At 33.3% G+C, this 21,552-nt stretch overlaps 2 protein-coding genes across 2 annotated transcripts in view; one reads left to right on the top strand and one right to left on the bottom strand.

Moving 5' to 3' along the window:
• The window catches only part of LOC142351226 (uncharacterized), a 55,740-nt gene extending 52,310 nt beyond the window's left edge, over nt 1-3,430 (bottom strand). The window contains exon 1 of the mRNA XM_075403361.1: nt 3,051-3,430. Coding sequence (XP_075259476.1) covers nt 3,051-3,248 — 198 coding nt within the window. The 5' untranslated portion in view covers nt 3,249-3,430. The remainder of the gene's footprint in view (nt 1-3,050) is intronic.
• Nucleotides 1-21,552, top strand: part of LOC142350815 (acetyl-CoA acetyltransferase B, mitochondrial-like) — a 406,383-nt gene that overhangs the window by 234,859 nt on the left and 149,972 nt on the right. The gene's annotated exons all lie outside the window — the stretch shown is intronic.

Genomic DNA, 21,552 nt, shown 5'->3' with positions numbered 1-21,552 from the left:
TTGGAGCGCAAAAGAGTCTGGGCCATGGTCTGATTTAGGTCTGATCAGAAGTCAATTCAATTTGGAAGGTCTGATCAGAGGTCATTTCGGTCTGGAAGGTCTGGCCTTAGGCTTGTTTATTGTCTGGACAATGGTCTGAATTTGTGTCTGATCATAAGCGCACTATAGTCCGGACCATAGTCTGGGTACCGTCTGATCAGAATTCATCTTGTTCTGGAAAGTCAGATCAGAAATCATTCTGTGTGGAAGGTCTGATCAGATGTCATTTCTGTCTGGAAAATCCGATCAGAGATCATTTCAGTCTGGATAGTCTGATCATAGCTCAATTTGAGTCTGGACCTCAACCTGGGCTAAAACAGTCTTAGGACATATAATGTATATCTTGTAGGAATCTTAAAAAAATTCTTATCTTGTAAGATTATAGCAGAAAATCTTGAAATACGACGCTTCCTCTTGTAAGATTCTGACAGAAACTTACCTGGTCTTAAAAAAACACTATTTTTCCTAATATCTTTAAGAATTTAAAGAGATACAGTGCAAGAATATACAGTACAAGAAATTAAATAGCTACTAATTAATTAATTAATCATAATTAATTACTAATTAATTATGATCATAGAAGAGTAACAAGGCGGCTCGTTAATGTGCGTTCGCACATGATGTTCCGACCCGAGCTCATCTACATTTTTGACTAAAATGTCAACCAAATCAAGAGATAACAAAAATAGATGTTTGAGTTTAAAACAATCGTTACACATTCTATCTACTAATTGAATTACTAATGCCATGCTTCATTACAGCACCAACGTGACCTGACATTGAAGAGACTAGAAAAAAAATAGCACCAACAAAATTTTGGCGGCAAAAATGAATATCTAAATTTAAAAGCACCTGGTAACAACGTCAAAATGCAGTCAGATAAAACCTTAACTACACAAGTTTACCTTTTACTAACTATACAGCAGATGAAAAGTTTTCTTAACGAGACTAGGTAACAAGCCGACAAAAAGAACGAACAGTGAGGCGAAACTTAAAAATTAATCAACATTTTTTGCACCAAGAAAATTCAAAAATCTTAAAAAACATTGGTTTTTAATAAAAAAATCCTTGATAAATTACTAAAAAGTCATTACAAAACCAAAAGCACCCGTCTGTGGTCAGACTATGCCATAGAAACAAACTAAAGAGAAACTCAAAAAATTACAAACGATTTGCGAAAACACAAACCTTTGCTACCATTAAAATCAATAGCTATCATCTGAATATGTATTTTTAATTCAGTTGTTATTTCTGCTATTTCAGTTGAAGGATTTATACTGAAAGATTAAATAAGTTTACTTGGGCCACATTTAAAAACCCTTTCTCTGTGATCCACTGAACGTCCTCTCTAAGCCAATTGGATTACAATAATCTTTGGATAATGTGATAAAGAGTTCAAAAGTGACCAATAATTCAAAAAATCCAAAAAAAAAATTTAAAAAAATTGAAATCTTTGTCATTGAAGTCATATAACCAATAGCTAGAAGATAAAACAGCTAAACAGAATATTTTTAGTCGCAGTAAAAAGCAAGTGGGTCCAGTCAATACTGAAACTCACTAACAGTTCAAGAAAAATTTAGGAATTGTTATTGTTCAAATAAAATTTTCGAAAAATGATTTTTATTTTAACAGACATTAAATTCAATAGCTTTCAACGGAAGTCAATAAAAACGCTCAAAGATGCCCCGGTGGCAGTACATTTATGTTTGTCATGCATAGGTATTCATTATGAGATCACAGTAAGTATAATGACTATTAAAACAACAAAAAAAAAACAGGAGAAAACCAAAAAATCAGTAGAAAAGTGCAAGAAGAACGTGTCGAAGCCATTTAAACCATAAATTTTTGTTTAAAATTTTTATTGGTCATCCACAGAACATCGTTTTTAAGCTAATGGGAACTGTCAATATTTGGATAATGTGATAAGATTTCAAAAGTAACCAATAATACGTAAAAATCCAAAAAAAATTTTAAAAAATTGAAATTTTTTGTCATTGAAGTCATATAACCAATAGATAGAAGATAAAACCGCTAACCAGTTTAATTTTGGTTGCAGTAGGAAGGAAGAGGGTGCTCTCACCCCTGGACTGACTTACAATTCACTATAATAAGATTATGATTCTTTAATATTCAAAAAAAAATTCGAAAAATTATTTTTTAAGTCTTAACAGCCATTAGCCGCCCCCTCAATGAAATAGACATGTTCACTTAATGCTCATTATGGAACATATTGCACTGTTAGTCAATGAATCCCTACCATAGGACTCCAAAAAAATAGTAAAACTTCAAAAAGAAATTCAAAATTTCATTCAAAATTACGAAAACTCAGAATCGAAGCCAAAAAAAAACATGAGCAATTCCTTGAAAACGACGTTTTTTGTTCATTGCGCTTCATTCGACTATAAAGGAGTTTTGTCATTAATAGAACGTCGATATAAAATGTGACTTGTCTCTAGGTGACTTAAAAAAGCAAAAAAGAGAAAAGTTTTATTAAAAAAAGGGCTCTCAATTAGAGTTCGATTTTTTTTTGATAGTGAACTTCCCTATGAGACCAGAACTAGTCTTTCTATCGCCTTGCATTCAACTTTTACGAACTCAAAATTTATTCTTTTTATAGAAATTTGAATTAATGTTTTCGTAAAAAAGATCTTAGTTTGAAGAAAATTGTACTAAAAGTGAACAATCATGCTAAAGATCCCATTGTTCACACAAAACTTCAATCCTCGATAACTCCTCGAAAAAAACGAAATTCAAAAAAATCTTTTTACTTTTGAATTCTACGCTGGACCAGCTTTTTAATGATACCACTCACATTTCTCTACGACGAATATATCGATCGGCCAAAATTCACTGAACAAAAAAAAAAAAACCCATTTGAGTATATAGTTCCTTCCCCCACAAGTGGGGTCGGAACAATGATTAAGGCTTTGATTGATATATAAGAAATGAGAAATTAATGATAATGGGTGGACTGAGGACATCATTGAAATATTTCACCCGGAACCACTCACCTGCTTCTTGACGTGGCCATCGAGTTGGCGGTTGACTGCGTGCTCTAGTCTGCAGTTGTTTCCATGTTTGCAGTTTCCCATAAAATGAAACCTGCAAACGTGCAATTTTGGGCACTGCCTTCCCAGCTTGCAACCGTCAAGTGAATTGTACTCAGGGCAAACTGACCTCTCAGGTTGCCTGTCTTTAGCTGCCGCCATTTGTCACTATATGTACAATGTTTTAGACTGTCTAGTTGCGGTTTTTTATTTTTTGCTATAACAGCTTAAAACTCTTTTGTGCCAAACTGCTTGCTTGCACAGAGCTCATAAAACAATTCAGCTCTCAAGAATTCAACAAAAACTAGTTGAATGTAGTTTTTACATATTACTGTAGTTGAATGTAGTTTTTACATATTACTCGTGTAAGCTGAAACGCATTTCTGAGAAATATAAATGCTTTAAATACTCGGGATAATGTAGAAAACACGTTCGGATGCCGTGTTGGCCGACAACCAAAAAATGATGAATTTAGCCGACAATTTACGTATGAGAACGTATATGAATTCTTTTAGGAGAAGTGATTGGTCAATTTAGAACCGTAGTTCGCAAGCGCAGAAATATACGCCAGGTTTATGAGCTAGATTAACGAGGGTATATCCGAGATTGCATCTTGATCTCGCGGGTTCCCCGAATTGAGCGCCCCTCGACCGCACAACAAATAAAAAGCATGGTCCACTGAACAAATGATTTATCGACCAATGAGGTTTTTTTTACCAAATAGAATATCTATTGGCTAAATTTCTCATTTTTCTCCTCTTCGACTAAACGCCCTTTTGTCCAATATTCCTATCATCGCTGACGCCATTACTGACATTAATTGCTAAACTGTCTAGTTTGTGTTTTTTGTTGCTAGAGTGGTCTTATTTTTCTTTTCACTGATATTGGTTTTGTTTTGCCTTCAAGCACAAAGCGCACAAACTAATTCAACACCTAGGAAGCTTCCAACATTAAATTTATTTAAATTGGTTATTTTTGTAATGTGAAGAGAATATCTGAGAAATATGCTGCCTCTAAAAATTGGGAAAATGTACCAAAACCCACGTTGTTGGGAATATATTATTTGTTATTTGTAGGCGGTTCTGAAATTGCAACAGTTGCTCTGTTAAAATATTGCACCATGGTTAAATAAATAAAACAGAAAATACGCTTGCAGAAATACGAAATGAAGTTGCGTATTCATTCGCGACACTGTTGAGACAAAATGGTTTACCACAAATCATAAATTCAGTTCAAATTTTGGTCAAAACACCAGCATTTATATCAGGTAACGACAGCAAGCAGAGAGACTGACATCTATAAAGCACAAAACTGCAACGACTTTGCCGGAACATCATTACCGATGTTAAACCAATAGTGTACAGACTTTTTCAAAATTTGTGAATTCCGAAAATGCCTATTTATCAATCACGTATGCAAAGTTTTGATTGAGGTAATTCATTATGTCATAACTAAGAACTAACTACTGAAAAAACAAAAAGAAAACAAGAATTATGTAGGACAAAAAACGCAATTTTGGACTAAAATAATTGTTGCATAGGCTCAAATGATGCTAGCAAAAGAAATATGCCTGAGTCAAGCGCTATCTGCTCGAGTAAAGGAATAAGTTAGCACAAGATTAATTCACCAACAAAGTATACTTATATGCAATCAAAAATTGTCTTCTTTCAAGTTCTGTTTTTTACTGACTCAATCATCTTGCTGAAATCTTGTGCCGTTGATTGTCTTCATTAGTAGCTGATCCAAGATCCACCAAATTGTCGAAGTTAAAAAAACCAAACAAAATATATAAGCAAATATTGAATAGGAAATGTAATATGAAGATATACAGTACTCATTTGATAAAAAGAACGTGAAAAAATCCCAAAAATAGCCAGTCATAAGAAACAGAAACACTGACGGCTTTGGAGATCTACGGAACTCAAACAACTTTAAACAAATTTTATTTCTTCTAAAAATTTTTAAAAAGGCTTGAAGAAAAGCTAGAATTTCTGCAATTTTCAATATATATATATATATATATATATATATATATATATATATATATATATATAGTTGCTTCATAACCTTTAAAACTTATTTTTATAAAAAATAAACTTCGAAAATGAAGAGAACTTTCATTATTTCGTTCAGATGAACATTTATCTAACAAAAAACGCGTTAATTTTCTTTCAAGGGCATCAGAAATATCATTTGGTTGGTATACACAACAACTTCTTTGTCGAAAGAGAGAGAGAGAGAGAGAGAGAGAGAGAGAGAGAGGAAGAGAATCTATTGAGAAACATTTAATGAAAGATTAAATCCACTATTGACGGAGCCCGTTAGGTCAAAGGTCTGACATCAAATTTGTGATTCAAGGCGGACAAATAAACAGGAACAGTTGAATTTGTTGGATCTAGTGGTTTTAGGAAATCTTAAAATTCTGTACTTTGGACGTCAAGAAAAATTTTAGCTGTGCCAGTCGCGTTTGTATAATTTTTTGAAGACTAAAATAAACCGTCTTCTGGCCGCTTTCTTGAAACGCTGGCAAAATTGATTATGTTTCCTTTACAGCCAATACTTGTAATAAATTTGAAACCAAAAAATGTGAAGAACAAAAACATTAAGTATTCGAAGCCTCCTGCTATATCATTAGAAAACAGCCAGATGGCGTCATGGGAATTGGGCCTAAGTCTAAGATATACTCCTCAGTGTAAATTCAACAAAAATTTTTTAAAAAAACATTTCAAGAAAACATATACTTGATACCATTTTGCGTGTTCAAATCTGTATACAGTATTTTTGTGCTCTATGTAGACCTTTGCTTGAATTTGGCTTGCTTTACTGTTTAAACGAAATATCACTAAAAAATTTTGGCTCTTGGATAGGAGACAGGAGATTCTAATTTCCCGGTCTCAAGGTGTTGCCAACACTATAACAAATCAACTCTAACAAAATCAAGAACTTTTTCTGTTATTATCGTTTTATTTTCAAACGTCCAATTGACGAACGTCCAATTGACGAACGTTAAACGTTCGTTGACTCAATTTAAATAAACTTGCGCGTAAGAAATTGCTAAGTAGGTTTTAGTCTGATGTCGAGTTTGATGTGACTGATTTTAATTTATCTATAAATCTTTGACAAGACCCGATGGAATGTAAATCTGTGTTTTGCAGATATCAACTTGCAACAATTTAAAAACATTTTCTCCCAAACGAGTACTGCCCCGAGTGAACAAACAGACTTTTGAATAGACCATCGGCCAGAAGCACCCAAAATTGTAGAAACATCTAATAAAAAATTTTAAATTGTTCGTTTCACATTTTTGGCGATGACGTCAAAATTAAATTTGTTTTTTTTTTCGTTTTGTTCCGACCCCTCTTGAGGGGGGGGGGGGGGGGGGAAGAACTATATACTCAAATGGGTTTTTTGTTCAGTCAATTTTCGCCGATCGATATATTCATCGTAGAAAGTTGAGACTGGTATCATTAGAAATCTCGTCCAGCGTAGAAAATGGAATTAAAAAGATTTTTTTCATTTTCGTTTTCTACAGGGAGTTATCGAGGTTTAGACTTCTGAGAAAAGTAGATTAGTGAATTCACGTTGTTTTTATTCACATTTTTCAAAATTTTTGCCTATATTTTCGTCAATTTTGCTAAAATGTGTTAAAATTTTTCAGCACAATGTCATTGATTTTATTTTTAAAGAAAAGCAATCATTTTTGATTATTTTGATTTAATTTTTTTGGTCAAAAATTCTGGCTAAATATTTCAAAATTCAGCCTTTTTCATCAAAAACACGAAATAAGCTACCTTAGTCCCTTTTGATTAAATTTTCCGGCAATATACCCCAAACAACACTAAAACAATCTTTGTAGACTCAGAAGAGGGCTATTCCTATTTCAACTTCCGCTTAGAGTACTCTGTAATTAAAACTTTGCCGTTTTTGGCTAACTTTACTCGTTGATTATCAAAGGCTATATCTACAACATTCGAAAAACAAAAGTTCCTAACGGGCAATAAGCATTAGCAGGGCTAGTTGTGGACCAATCTTGAACTGTTACAATCCAAAAAGAGTTCGGATTGTAATCAGTCTGTCTTTTTCTGAAAAAAAAGACCTTTCTTATTGATAAAGAACAGAACATATCAAATCAAAGCTCAGGAATGATAGGTCCAATTGGCTTCCTAAGCAACTCCAAGCTAATGCATTTAGCCTTTTCTTGAAAGTTTATGGTCGTTTCGACTTTTAAAAATAATTGATTTTTAAATAAATAATTGCTTAATGAAATTTTTATCTTTATTTTCTTAATTTGGTCAACTTGTAGCTTAGTGTTAGCAAAGAAAGAATGCTTCTTCATTCTATTGGTTAAAAGTTTAATCTCAATTACGGTTTTGAGCCTGAAGTTATTGTTTTCTGGCTTTAATACTACTAGAATTCAGATTTTTTTTATTTTCGCCAGTTTTTCACGTTTTCCAGTTCTGTCAATCTATCACATTGTTGACATTTCTCATATCAGATTATTAGCTTTCAAAATAAAACACAATTGAACATATTAAAATCGTAAAGACATCGATTATTGTTTTAACTGCCTCGACACTTTCTAGAAGAAATTAATTGAATTTTTTCAATTTTGTCTTTAACTGTCATTTTTACTTTGTCGCTTCAGTCGTATGAATTTTTCTGTACAGTGAAATGTTTCATTAGCCTCTCATGCAAGAATAGATGAGCTGATTTTCTGATATTATTAGATAGCTATCGTTTTCCAAAACCAAAAAAAACAACTTTTTAACTTTTTACTTTTCTTTTTGTTACCTAATCTCGTTAATTAAACGCCAAATATGGCATTATAGGTGCCAGTGGAAGGTGTCAAAAAGGATTGGTGTCCTAACATCTATTTTTTAAAGAACTCGATATGACTCTTCTGGCTTCGACAACGGTTTTTCACAAAAAAAAACAAATTAATTTGATTTTTGTCATATTTTACGTTCTTTTTGTAGACGCAAGACATATTCTGGGTAATTGCAGGTGTCAAAGTTTTCTTTTGGTTGAATTAACGACCCTATTTAAAGTATTACATACTTTTGCCCTTTTCTCCTTTGTCTACTTGTTACCTAGTCTCACTAATGGATGGCCACATACTACATTATCGGTGTTTGAGGAGGATGCAATCGAATATATTTTGAGGGTCAAAAAATGGCTTGACAGTTTTGACAGCGTTTTCTGGAAACTTTCAATTGAATTTTTTGTTGTTGTTTTTTGTTGTTCTTTTCAGCCGCTTGAAAAATTAAATAAAGACATGTCCTAATGTCCTTCTATAGGAGCATTGGTAATCGTAAACTTTTGGGATATTGTACTTATTTCCAATGGTTTTCATTACTTTGAAGCTAATTGTTTAAAAAAAGCGAAGTTTTTAACTTTACTGTTTTTGTTCTTTTTTGTCTAATTATTACAAAATCTTTTTTTGGACAGTTCTAATATCTTTTCTGGCAATTTTGTTTAGTTTTAGGTTTATCTGACGGTATGCTGACTTTGTTAGTAGATTTTGTTTTATTAAAAACGGACATAAAATTTTTGATGTAATTAATGTTTGTTGTTGTTGTTATTTGATTTTGCTGATCGTCTTGACTCGCTTTCTGAAAATTGGCATATCACAGAAATCTAATGCATCAATTTTCACTCCACTGAGTTATTTGCTTTGGAGGCTATCTTATCGTTCATACACAATTTTTTGAAAAATACTTCCCAAAATAATTTTTGGGTTTTTCTATCTGTTCCTCATTTGGTAAACAATTGTGCCAAATTGTGGATGAGCGGGGTCCGAACGTTATGTGTCATCGCACATTACCGATTCTCCTTGTTAAATTTTAGTGACAAAAATCGTCTATTTAATGTTCGAAATACAGAAATTAACATGGTGAAATAGCGTAATGATGTAAAATCATGTTGGTTACAAAAAGTCGGCTGTTGTTTACAAAAAAAACGATTGCTTCACGACACATTAGTTTACATCATCCTTTTTATGCATAGGGCCGGTTCCTGTTAGGCGTAAACCTCCTGGTCTTTCTTGGGCCGAAGATCTTATCGTGAGGGGAATATTTAAGTGGTTCTTCGTCACCGTCCGGATCATTCTGCTTTTGCAAGCTTTCACAAAAATCAGTCATAAAGTTTCATTTTTTGAGAGGTTCGTTTCCTCATTTTTTAATTTTTTTTCTTCAGAAATAGCCATTTTGAGCAAAAAGTGTCATCAATTATAAATAGATATTACAAAATTAGAAATTCCAATTTCATACAAATTTCTGGATTCCAAAGAATGCTGAGAAAACCAATGTTCTTCTCTGACGCAAAGTTCATCTTCTCATAGAAATCAAAAAAATTTCTCTTCAGGAAATTTTTCAAGAACATTAGTTTGTTCTTCTTTTTTTCTGACTCAATTCACCGTTAACATTTTGACAATTTTCTTAACTTTTGGCTCAATTCACTTCTGGACTTCAATGATGTTAAAATCACAAGAAATCCTTCATATTCTGAAAATAACAGAATTTGGGATTTGTGTGTATCAAGGTTATGCGACGGTAAGGCCCAGGAATCTTATGTGCGTGCAAAACATTTCAATCAAAATTATACTGATTAGGTATGGTATAATATCAAGATATAACTGAGGCGATCAAAAAATTCAGAAGCACATGTTTTTCTTGTAAGTCACTGATTTCTTTTTGTCTTGAAACTGGTTGACTATTCGCGGATTATTGTTGAATCTGTGTGAAATTGTATCCAAAACAAACGGATGTTTTTTGCTGTATGACTTCTGACATTCAAACGAAAATAGGCTAAAACCCCCGCTTTTCGGATGTCACCTTTATGTCTTTAGCTACCAAGAAGATGTTGTCGGAATTTCTCGGTTTTAATTTTACCGAGACTTTTTGTTAGTATGTCAGCTAGTTGTTTGTCTGTAGGAACATACTTTAATTTCAGTTCACCTCTCTCGCACAAATCCCTAAGATAATGTCCTTTGATTGCAAAATGCTTAGTTTTACTATGGTGAGAAGTTTGATTACTTAGTGCGATACAGGCTTGATTATCAACAAACAAACTAGGTCGGCTTGGTACATGATGTTTGAGTTCAGGTAAAACACCCTTCAAGTATACCATTTCTTGAGCAGCTGAAGCACATGCGTAAACTTCAGCTTCTGCTGAAGATGTAGCAATACTATTTTGGATTTTACTTGCCCAAATAATTGAGCAAGAATTTTTACACATATTAAAACAAAAGCCTGTTGTGTTTTTACGATTGTCAATGTTCCCAGCCCAGTCAGAGTCGCTATAACCAGCCAAATTGTCATCCACCGATGTTGCTTTCCTGAAAAATAGATTTAAATGTTTTGTACCTTTTAAATATCTTAAAACTTGTTTAGCCGCAATCCAATGCTCCATTTTTGGAACTTCAAGAAAAGAATTGAAAGCATGCGCCGCCTGTGAAAGATCGGGTCGTGTTGATAGTGCTAAATAATTAAGGCTCCCAACAAGACTGCGATAAGTTGTATTATCAATATCAGGTTTATCAGTCTGTGCAAATTTAGTGAACTTTTGTTTTTCTGCAAGAGGTGTCGATACACTTTTGCAGTCGCTCATTCCAATTTATATCAGAAGGTTATCAATGAATTTTTCCTGACTAATTTTAATTATCCCATCGGAAAACTCAAATTTCATTCCCAAAAACCATTTGAGATCAGAACATTCACTAATTTTGAATTTGTTTGACATCTTTCCCTCAAACCATTGGTAAAAGTCAGTTTCTGGACAATAGGAAATTATATCATCTACCCAAACGCAAATCATTGCCAAAGTGTTATTCCATTTTTTGATGAATAAACATGGATCATGTATGCATGCTTCAAAACCTATGGTTTCTAAATGCCCTTTAAGAGTAAGGAACCAATTTCTTCCTGACTGTTTCAAACCGTAAACGCTTTGTTCAATTTACAAACTAATGGATTACCGTCTGGGTCAAATTTTTCAAAACCTTCAGGTTGAAGCATGGATACATTTTCCTCAATTGTTGCATTCAAGTACGCTGTCTTGATGTCCATTTGTTTTGTTTGGGAATACCACCTAAATTTGCCACTATTTGAAATATGATACGTATGGTACTCAGTCTAGTAGTTGGTGAGTATGTGTCTTTGTAGTCAATACCTTGTTGTTGACTATAACTTTTTGCCACGAAACGTGCTTTGTGTTTAGTTACATTACCATCATCCTCATATTTGTTAGCAAAATGCTATTTGCTCCCAATTGCTTTCACCTTTTGTGGAAGAGGAACTAACTCCCAGACGTGGTTTTTAATTAACGAATTATACTCTTGTTGTTAAGTCGAAGAGCTCTGTCAACACTATCCTTTGGAACCGCTTTACGTTTTGCTTTGTTTAATTCACAAGTTTCACACTTTAATTCACTGCTATCATTTTTGTCAATTTGCATTCCGTCAACATGGTTTTGAAGTTTTATCAAATCTTGAAAATTATTATGACCTAATCTGTCATGACAAAATTTCAAGTTTGAAGAAGCTAAGCATTGCTCGTTGCAAAAATCATTTTCCTGAGTCTCATGATTAATATACTTGGCACTCCATCGGAATAAATTGTTCTCTTGCATCAGCAAAAAAACAGTGCCATCTCTTGTTACTAATTAATCGTTGTCTCCAAATTCTACTTTATTACCAGAATTTTTCAATTTGCTCACTGAAACTAAATTCTTCCCGTAGTCGGAAACAAAAAGAGCTTCTGACAGCGTTATTTTTGCTCTGTTTCCATTATCCTCACACACATAAAATTCAGCCCTACCCTTACCTTTAATTTCGGATTCAAAATTGTTTGCACAGCCAGCAGATCCCGAGAAACTTTCATCTAATGTAGCAAACATTTCGCGATCTTTCAACATGTAATTTGTACATCCTGAATTAATTATTAAATCAACTTCATTCGTAGCGAAAACACTGTTATCACTACTTGCGAAAAAGCAAAAACCTTTTTCATCAACTAAGTTCATTTCACGAAGTAAATTAGCTGATTCATTGCTACTGGTAGCATTTCTAAGTTTACGGCATTCGCTGCGGTCACGGTTGTTAATTTTGCAGAAAGAACAGTACTTTATGTTTTGTTTTGGTTTGCGGCAATCTTTTGCTATGTTACCTGAAACACCACAATTATGACATTTCAAATTTCTTTCGTTAGAGTCTTTTGCAAAACAAAACGCTTCCTTATCACCCATTTTCCCACAAAAATTACATTTCATTTTTGATTTCTGTCTGTTACTGCCGACGCTCATCATTGCTACGTTGTCTTTTATCATATTCAAAAATCACCAAATCTCTTTTAATACTATCCAAGTTTTGTTCGTCCTTACTGAATTTGCATATTGTTACAAAATTGTCAAAATCATCTGTGAGATCTTTCAAAATAATAGAAATAAGCATGGGCTCACTGACTTGTTCATCAACTTCTCTTAAATTACTTTGCAACTCTTCAGCCCGTGTGATATAATCAATGACACTTTCATTTGCAATCATTTTCAAATTAGCCAATTTTTCAATCAATTGCTGTAGACGAGGACGTTCACAACTTTTAGATCTATCACACATTACCAAGTCTTTGGACCATCCTCTTTGTAAGTTCTCAAAATTATTGCAGAACGTTTGTCAAGTGATTGTATGATCTCACACCAAACACGCATCTTTAACTCCTCAAATTTTTCCCGAGTTTGCTGTTTATTTCTAAATTTAGCTTCCTCGGAAGCATTAGGTTTCAAATTTTTCTCAAACTCAGTTTCATCACATTGCCCTTTCAAAACTCTCAAAAGTTTCATGTTAAACATCTTTGCTTCAAATTGATCCTGAAAATAAGCAAAGTCCTCCTCTTGTCCAGAAAAATAAACACTTTTACTTCTACACGACTGATCACACATTTTAATGTATCGCACTGTGTAAAGAAACTTCCAATAACCACTTCCAATGTTATGTTAATATTTCAAATGACTATTGCAATAGTTAGAACATGTTCCAAAAAACAATTTTCGCTTGAATGTTATACATTGGAATCAAAAATCAGAAAATTTGAAATTGTTGTAGTGACTGGTGTTTTCTATCTGTTAAAAATCCGCTTATCTTTTGTGGGATTTAGCCAGAAAAGGCAAACACTACTTTCATTACAAAATTATTTGCTATATATCAAAGAAACTGTTAGATTACTGCGAAACCCGTCAATATTAAACAAAAACTTGCTGCATGAATACTCCAAGAATTGCTTGTATCCGAGATGAGTAGTTGTCAATATTCTTCTGACAATCGTTTGTTTATATTAGAAAAATGTCAATACCAAAAAAAAATCTTCATATCCCCAACTTCAACTTGCAATATATTCTGTGAATACAACAAGTACTGTATATATACTGTCGACGTGATATCAGATTTGCATTGTTGTTGGTAGAATATCTTCTCGTTTTTGTGTTTCTAAATATTGTCTGTTAGAAAAAATTTTGTCAGTCACAAAAAAAATTGGCATATATCAACCAATTAATATCTTCGATATCTTCGATACCTTCAATTTGCAGTTTCAAGTTCGACTTTCAATACTTTGATTACTGCAGAATACAATGTTGGCAGAATATTGACAGTTGGCAGAAAAATTTGTGCTTTTCAGATTCAAAAAAATCGCGCAGGCAAAAGATCAGAAAAAAGCGTTACTTTTTCCCTTTTTGATGATTAAATGTAGGGATTTTAATTTCCTGGGCCCATAACCTATCAAGGTTATGCTACGGTAGGGCCCAGGAATCTTATGTGGGTGCAAAACATTTCAATCAAAAATATACTGATTAGGTATGGTATAATATCAAGATATAACTGAGGCGATCAAAAAATTCAGAAGCACATGTTTTTCTTGTAAGTCACTGATTTCTTTTTGTCTTGAAACTGGTTAACTATTCGCGGATTATTGTTGAATCTGTGTGAAGTTTTATCCAAAAAAACGGATGTATTTTGCTGTATGACTTCTGACATTCGAATGAAAATAGGCTAAAAGTGTGAATGATTAGGATGTCCTTTGCATCTTTGTCTGCTTCAGTTTGATAGTGTGCATCCTCTCACTTGAAAATATTACCAAAACAATAAACCCACAATTCATGTCCACGCGTCAAATAACCCAAGAGGTATTGTGACCTTTATATCATTTTATGAGGTTGTAAGTCCTCAGATGAAGAAAAAAATTACCGCGCTGAATAATGTTGTTAAGTCAACAATAGTTTCTCAACGACCAACACGAGGTAAATGCTTTTTATTCTAATAGCATGATTATAAATGCACACTTTTTAATTTTATCAATTCCTGGGCCCGGTTAAAAGCAGTTTTGCAATATTTAGTTTGGTTGTACGCAACTAAAAACAAACAAACAAATAAACAACTCTTTTACAGACCAGCTATTTCATTTTCAATTTCCTGGACTTTTGAACCAACACATAACTAAATTTTGCACTGCTGAATTTCGTTCAGTATGAACAATTCTTTGACCCAATTCAAGTATTGTTTTCAAAAACATTCGCTTAATTTGACTGAAAAAAGTTGAAAACCTGGTTTTTTTCTTTGTAGAAAAGCTACGCTAATAATTCTTGGTGTTTTATAGGCCCATTACAAAAGGGAACTTGAGTCATAATTGTGTTTAATTACAAGTTCTCCTCGATCAATTGAGAAACACATTGTTTTTCAAAATGGTCACTTGTTCGAAGATCTGCAATAAAAAGTGGGAAAAACATATTTTGTAGGGAAAATCAAACAAGTAATTTTTCATTTTTAAGAATTCTTATACATTACAGAACATTGACGTCAAGTTTTAGCTCAGTTGTACAACTTATTGATCTGTACAAAAGATCTTTTATTTGGAATTTGTTATCAGGGGTCTTATCTGATTGAAAACATTTTTTTTTAAAGTTTACTAAATTCGCATATAAAAAAACAGAAGCCGGCAAAAACAATTTTTTTGCAAGACAAGCTACACTATAAAAATCTAGCGCCTTCGATTCAAACCTTCATACATAGGTGAATTTTGTCCTGATTTTTTGTTTTAGTTCGTCTGAACAACTCTTGGACAAGATTGAAAATCACTATTATGTTTTAAAACAATCGGTTTTTCAGTTGTAGGTAAATCTGAGTTTTATGTAGCAAAGCTAAACCAGTAATTATTATGATTTAGAATTGCGATAAGTAGGAGAACTTTGAAGCACAGCTCGTTTTCAGTTGAACTATTCTTTCAACTGCCAAAAATTTCTTCTGATGAAGCCGTTCATGTTTTTATATCAAACTAAAACCAAAAAAATCTAACTTTTGAATGCCTGGCCCTATTGAAAAGTGACACAAATGAAAACTTTCTCTTTTCTTTGGATCAACTAATGAACAGAATCGAAAATTTTGAAAACGTCCACTTGATTGCTTATTTGCAACAAGAATGGAATTTTCTGTTGACATCCTATATCATAAAAAAATTAGAATACTCATTAAAACGGAAACTTTTATCAAAAATTTTTCAAGTAAACTAATTCAAAAATTGTTGAAGCCATCAACTCCCCACACTTAGGAGAACTTGAATAGAATTTTGAACAGGTCTTAGGAAACGATTTGAAAGGAATTTCTAAAAGCGTTTTCCTATCTACGTATTTAATTATAATCAAATAAAATTGTATTTTTTTCAAGACAAACTGCACCAAAAAATCCTATTGTGCACCATGTTGTGCACCATGTTGAAAAAATACTATGTTTGAAATGCGTGATTTCATTTTTATGCAAATATAATGAATGAAAATCTGTTTTTTATTCTTCTCTTGGAACGTTGTGCGTGACAGTAACAGCAAACGTTTGGCCTACAAATGAATTTATTTGGAAAAAATTTGAAAATCAATTGAGGAAAACTTTTTGTTAAAATGTTAACTATATTGAACGTTTGAATTAACTAAAAATATTCTCTCTTTTTCTCTTTCTAGACAAACTACACTAATTTTGAAATGCGCGATTCGTTTTTATGCAAATATAATGAATGAAAATCTGTTTTTTATTCTTCTCTTGGAACGTTGTGCGTGACAGTAACAGGAAAAGTTTGGCCTACAATTGAGTTTAATTGGAAAAAATTTGAAAATCAATTGAGGAAAACTTTTTGTTAAAATGTTAACTATAATGAACGTTTGAATTAACTAAAAATATTCTCTCTTTTTCTCTTTCTAGACAAACTACACTAATTTTTTTTTGTTTTTTAGCACCTCATACATAGGAAATCTTCAAATAGCACTTTGATGTCTTTTGAACAACTCCTTAACTCGATTCTTAACCCTCTTCCTTTTTCCTTTTTGTAATTCTACTTAGGACATTCGAGAAACTAATTTTTTCCAGAGAAGCTGTAGCAATCAATTTGTAAACTCCCTGAACAAGTTCTTTGAGATAAAATTTCAGACCATATAAACAATTCCCTAATTCAGTTGAAAAAAATATTTTTGAAAGATTTAAGTCGTCTATACGCAACAACTAAAAACAGACATAATAATCTTTTCTGGACAAGCTACACCAAAAAATACTGAGCGACACAAATGGAATTTTTGGCAGTTTTTAACGTTTGAACAACTCCAATTGTAAAGCACTACTTTTTTTGCCTTCATGCAAATGCACCCGACAAAAAAGTACTTTTTTCTAAACAAACTTCATCATATTTTTTTGGTGTTTTTAACTCTGCATGCAATGGAGACGCTCGCAATTGTAAGCTAAATTTTATTCTTGTGGAACTAAACTAGATGAGAACATAATTTTTGTAGACAAGCTACTATCCGTAAATTTTTGTGTTCTAGACTCCCCATACAGAAAGTATTTTGAAGTAAAGTTTGTTCTTTATGAGCTTTTTCGACCCAATGTTAGAATTGTTCTTTAAATATGCTATTTGTTTATAGGCGAAAAAATTAGACGAAAGCCATTTTTCCTCAGACAAGCTAAATCAAAAACATTGGTGTTTTAAATTACCTATGCATAGAAGAGCATCGTGCGGTTTGTTTCAGGGTATTTAGTTCTTGTGAAAATCTCAATGACCTGATTGAAAAAAAGCTAATATTTGGTACAAGCTCGCCTATTTGTTTATATAAATAACAGACAAAACGACATTTTTGTAGGTAAACTATACAATAATTTTTTGGTGTTATGCAGCCCATTCACGGGGAATTTTGCATAGGAGGAGGTTTTTTCATTTATCTTTTAAAAAAGGACAGAGGATCTGTTTGAATATGCATAAAAAGTGCTGAAACCCAAAACCATAATTGCATTGTGATTCAATACCCCAAACTTAGCCTAACATCAACTCATCGTACAACGGAAACATACATTGAGCCTCTAGGAAGACTACAAAAACTCAAAACTATGAAACTGTAGAAAACAATTAATACGTCTCAAACATCAAAATTTCAGATTAAAAACTTTTCAATCTTCCTGAAAACGCGATGAAACCTCGTTTGACCAATGAAGTCTTACTAATTTGATCAACTGTTAATGACTGTTACCATTGTAACAACTAACCACGGATACCCTCTTGACTTTTTTGTTTTTTGAACAGGTACAAGATATTTTGGGAAACACTTTTCCAAATGGAACATCATTTGTAACAGGAAATAAATTGACAACTTTATCCTACAGCTCAACCAGTGGGCAGAAGTTAAAGGACAGGGCCACATATTCCATCTCTGGCGTTGTTTTTTCCAAAGCTTAGCGCTGGTTTCTCCCCTTCCTTCGATCTACCCCATCTATAAACTCTTCACTTCAATCGTACTCGTAGATCTCAATACAACGCTCACAACTCTCAAATAAATACGAGCCTGTTTATTTCAAAATGCTTGTAAAAACGCGTTAAAATAAGCTATCACGGTCTCAATAAAATTAATTTTCCAAAACAATTGTTAATTAAAAAATAAAATGACATTTTTGGTTACGTTTTTCGTCTTCAAAAAGAAGAAGAGTAAATACTAATTTACTATATATTCCGAAGACCGGAAAGAATCCTAGTTTTTGATTTACAAAGTTGTCTGAAACAGTAGCTAAACAAAGTGGTTAACGAATGATCTCGAAGAACATGGCTAAAACCGGTTGTCTAATTTTAATCTGATGTACAGAAACTGCAGCAGATAATTTTCCATGTAAATTCTTTGTCGAATCAAAAATGTATTTTTTTCCACTTACAACTAAATGTTTCTGGCAAATCTGTGTAGTGTTGGAGTACCGACTGATATACCCGTCGAGTGGATCATCAACCGCTTGTCTCCAAATAAATTGTTGGCATTTTGCATCAGGACGGGGAGCCTTCAAACAGGGGAGCCGCTTTTGTTGAATATTTGTTTAAAAGGTATACAATTTAGAAAACAACTAAAGCAACTGGCCCAAGATCCATTTTTCCAAACAGAAGCAGGATCTTTTACCAACAATTTTATTATGCTGAACAGATATTCATTTTGGTTCGGGACCTCATCAAAATTTGTGAAAAGCTTTCTGTTAAATTTTGCTCGGCGGAGACATTGTTTCAGCCTTTCCTTTAATCCGAAGTGGAGTTTTTTAATAGCTTTTGAGTACTGAGCACTCAACAAGAGCAATTTCATTCTGATTTATTAGTTTAAAATTTGCACTTTCGTTGTTTTGGTTCATTTTCGGAGGAGAGTGACAAAATTATGACGCCACATTTCCGTTAAAGTCACTGATTTGGGCGTTGATTGTATGTTAAGGTGACTGAAAATAGTTTCAACAGAATGACATGTACTCAAGTGAATTGTCGCATAAATAATTAAAAACTCCTTTTGGCAAATGCGTGCAACTGTGAGACCGAGATGAGTGCCGACAGTAACGTTTTGTTTTATCCACATGCGTGCAATCCGAGCACTTGTGAAGCTATTATTGAATAGTCATTTCAAGCAATACGGCCAAAAATCAATTAAATCCAAGCACAGACTGGTGGATCAGGGTCTAACATATGTATACTTAGCGTACTTTATAACAGTTTCGAATGATTTAGTTCTTTGTCGTTATTTGAGATTGAATTCACAAGTTGTTGATAAACACATACGCAATTCTTGATTCTCAGACAGATGTGAAATATCTTAAATCATTAGAGTGAAGTTGTCCAAGTCAGAATTTAGGTTGCCTTAGTTCTGTAGGTTGTACGACAAATGAAAGCAAAGTTATATTGACGTTGAAGAGTTCGCACACTCTGAGCTGAAAAATCTTAGGAAAAATAGTCGACACTTTTTGAATGATTGCTTGAATGGATAAAGGTGGCCGATATTTCCAATGGTGGAAATTATCAAAATGAAACTACTTTCTTTGAGAGCGGGCTGTCAAATCTATTTTGAAGAAAATGATTAACTAGCTAAAAAAAATCATTGCCACGTTTTGTAGCATCTTCCTGTCAACGTGCAGAACCGCAACGTAATATTTCTGAAGTAGTGCTTTTAAAACAAAGTGTTTCTTGCTTTTAAAAAAATCATTATCCAAAATGTCAAGGAACTTTTGACAGAGGAGCATTGCATAAAAATAACTGATATTTTGCATCTGAAAAAAATCAAATGCATTGTTTTCAGAAAAGGAGCAATTCTTTGAGCGATCTTTATAGTAATTTTTGACCCAAACTGAGAAAAATCAGATGAATGTTGTGGTCTCAAGAGCTAATAAAAGAATGCATTGTAATAGAGCCTTTAATTGAATAATTCTCAACCGAAGAGAGCTTTTAATATTCACTGTGAAGCACAGTGTCACATCAATTGAACTAAACATATGTAACGGACTCAAAATTGCATACTTATAGATACCAAATGTTTTATACAGTTTATTAGTAATTTGCTGTTAATTTTTTAACTGAACGCTTATTCATAATCAATTTGAAGAACTGATAAAGAATGGTTCCAAATCAATATGTTTAGATTCAAGAGATACAAAGTCTTAATAAATGATCTATATACAAACAAAATTCTTGAGAGTTTCTGTCGTGATCTCGAGCACGAGTAATAAGAGTTTTATTATTTTAAAAATTGAATTCAAAAATGGCCTAAAAGTACACAAATGGCCCAAAAGTACAAAGGTTTTTATAGTCGATATCAGAATAAAAATTACAGAACAAACCTTAGAAAAAATTTAGACAAACTGATAATGGCTATTTTACACCTAAAGTATGAACAATTTTTTCCCCTTGCCCTTTATAGCAAGTAGTAGTGCAGTTTTTTTTGCACTCAACACATTGTTCTCCGAACCTGAGAATGTGTCATTGGTATCTACATGGAGGATCACCAACTTAATTTATGGTCATCACTGATGGTCGAAAAGTCGAAATAATCGGTCAAATTTATGGTTTATGTACACTGATAAACTCGTGGCATGAACAAATTTGAAGCAACGATACAATTCATTTTAGTAGCCATTAAGCAATAAAATACTTCACCAATATCAGGTAAGAAAATTTGTTTACATCAAAATTTTAATTTAAACCCTAAGTTCTGATCTTTGCGATATCTTTGCACATCCTCCCTCCTTTTTTAAGCAAGTTTGTTGGGATAGCTTCTCCAAATCTTTCTGGTTGTTTTTATTTATGCTTGAAATTTTCATGGCCCCTGAATGTTGTTCCCCTTCAATTACTGAAGTTTCTTCAGTGGAGTTGGGTGACATCACCTCTGTATTGTTCCTACTATCCTCAGATTGTGGGTCAGTAGACTGATAATCAGTAGATTCAGTTTTGATGTCATCAGGTTCCAGCAGCGCAATTTGGTTGTCACTAACATTAACTGTCTTGTTTGACTACTCTGGCTGGATGAAAGAGTGTTCATTCCTCTGCGTATAATGGAGGTAGCTTCAATTGTTTGTAATCTGCACGTTGGTTTGAAAAGGACTTGTTCGCATAGATCAAAGTCAGTGACTGTCGGCAATCTCACTTTCCGTCCTCGCTTTAGTACCACAAGTTTTCCCCCTTCTGTTGGAAGTGTTCTGGTGTGTCATCAAAGACCGCTGTAAGAAAGCACCAAATGACACATTCAGATTGGGACACCAGGCTTGAATAGCCCGCTTCACTGCTTGGACCCTTCGCCCCGCAAGTCCATTTGCTCGCCAACGGTAGATGAGTGACTCCATCTTTTCAATCCCCAGTGATTCACAACACTGTTTTAGGTCACCGCTTACAAACTCGGAAACATTTTCTGATACCAACATTTTGGTAACACAAATGTTGCAAAGACTAAATTCATTTATACCTTCACGTTTTATGAAGTTCTACTTCCCGCAGGGAAAGCTTCTATCCAGCTTAAGCCCGCGTCTACTATTACTAAGATATTATTTTGATCATTAACGTAAATCCCAGTCCATATGGACTCTTTCCCAAACTTCTGCTTCTGCCCAAGTAAATACTGTTTTCCCCAGGCTTTACCTGTTTTCTTGGCATTCCTTCCAATTAAT

The sequence above is a fragment of the Convolutriloba macropyga genome, chromosome 12, assembly GCF_964194025.1.
Source record: "Convolutriloba macropyga chromosome 12, txConMacr16.3, whole genome shotgun sequence".
In the NCBI taxonomy this organism is placed as follows: domain Eukaryota; kingdom Metazoa; phylum Xenacoelomorpha; order Acoela; family Convolutidae; genus Convolutriloba; species Convolutriloba macropyga.
Note: the sequence above shows the minus strand (reverse complement) of the source record. Positions and strands in the feature narration are given on the sequence as shown.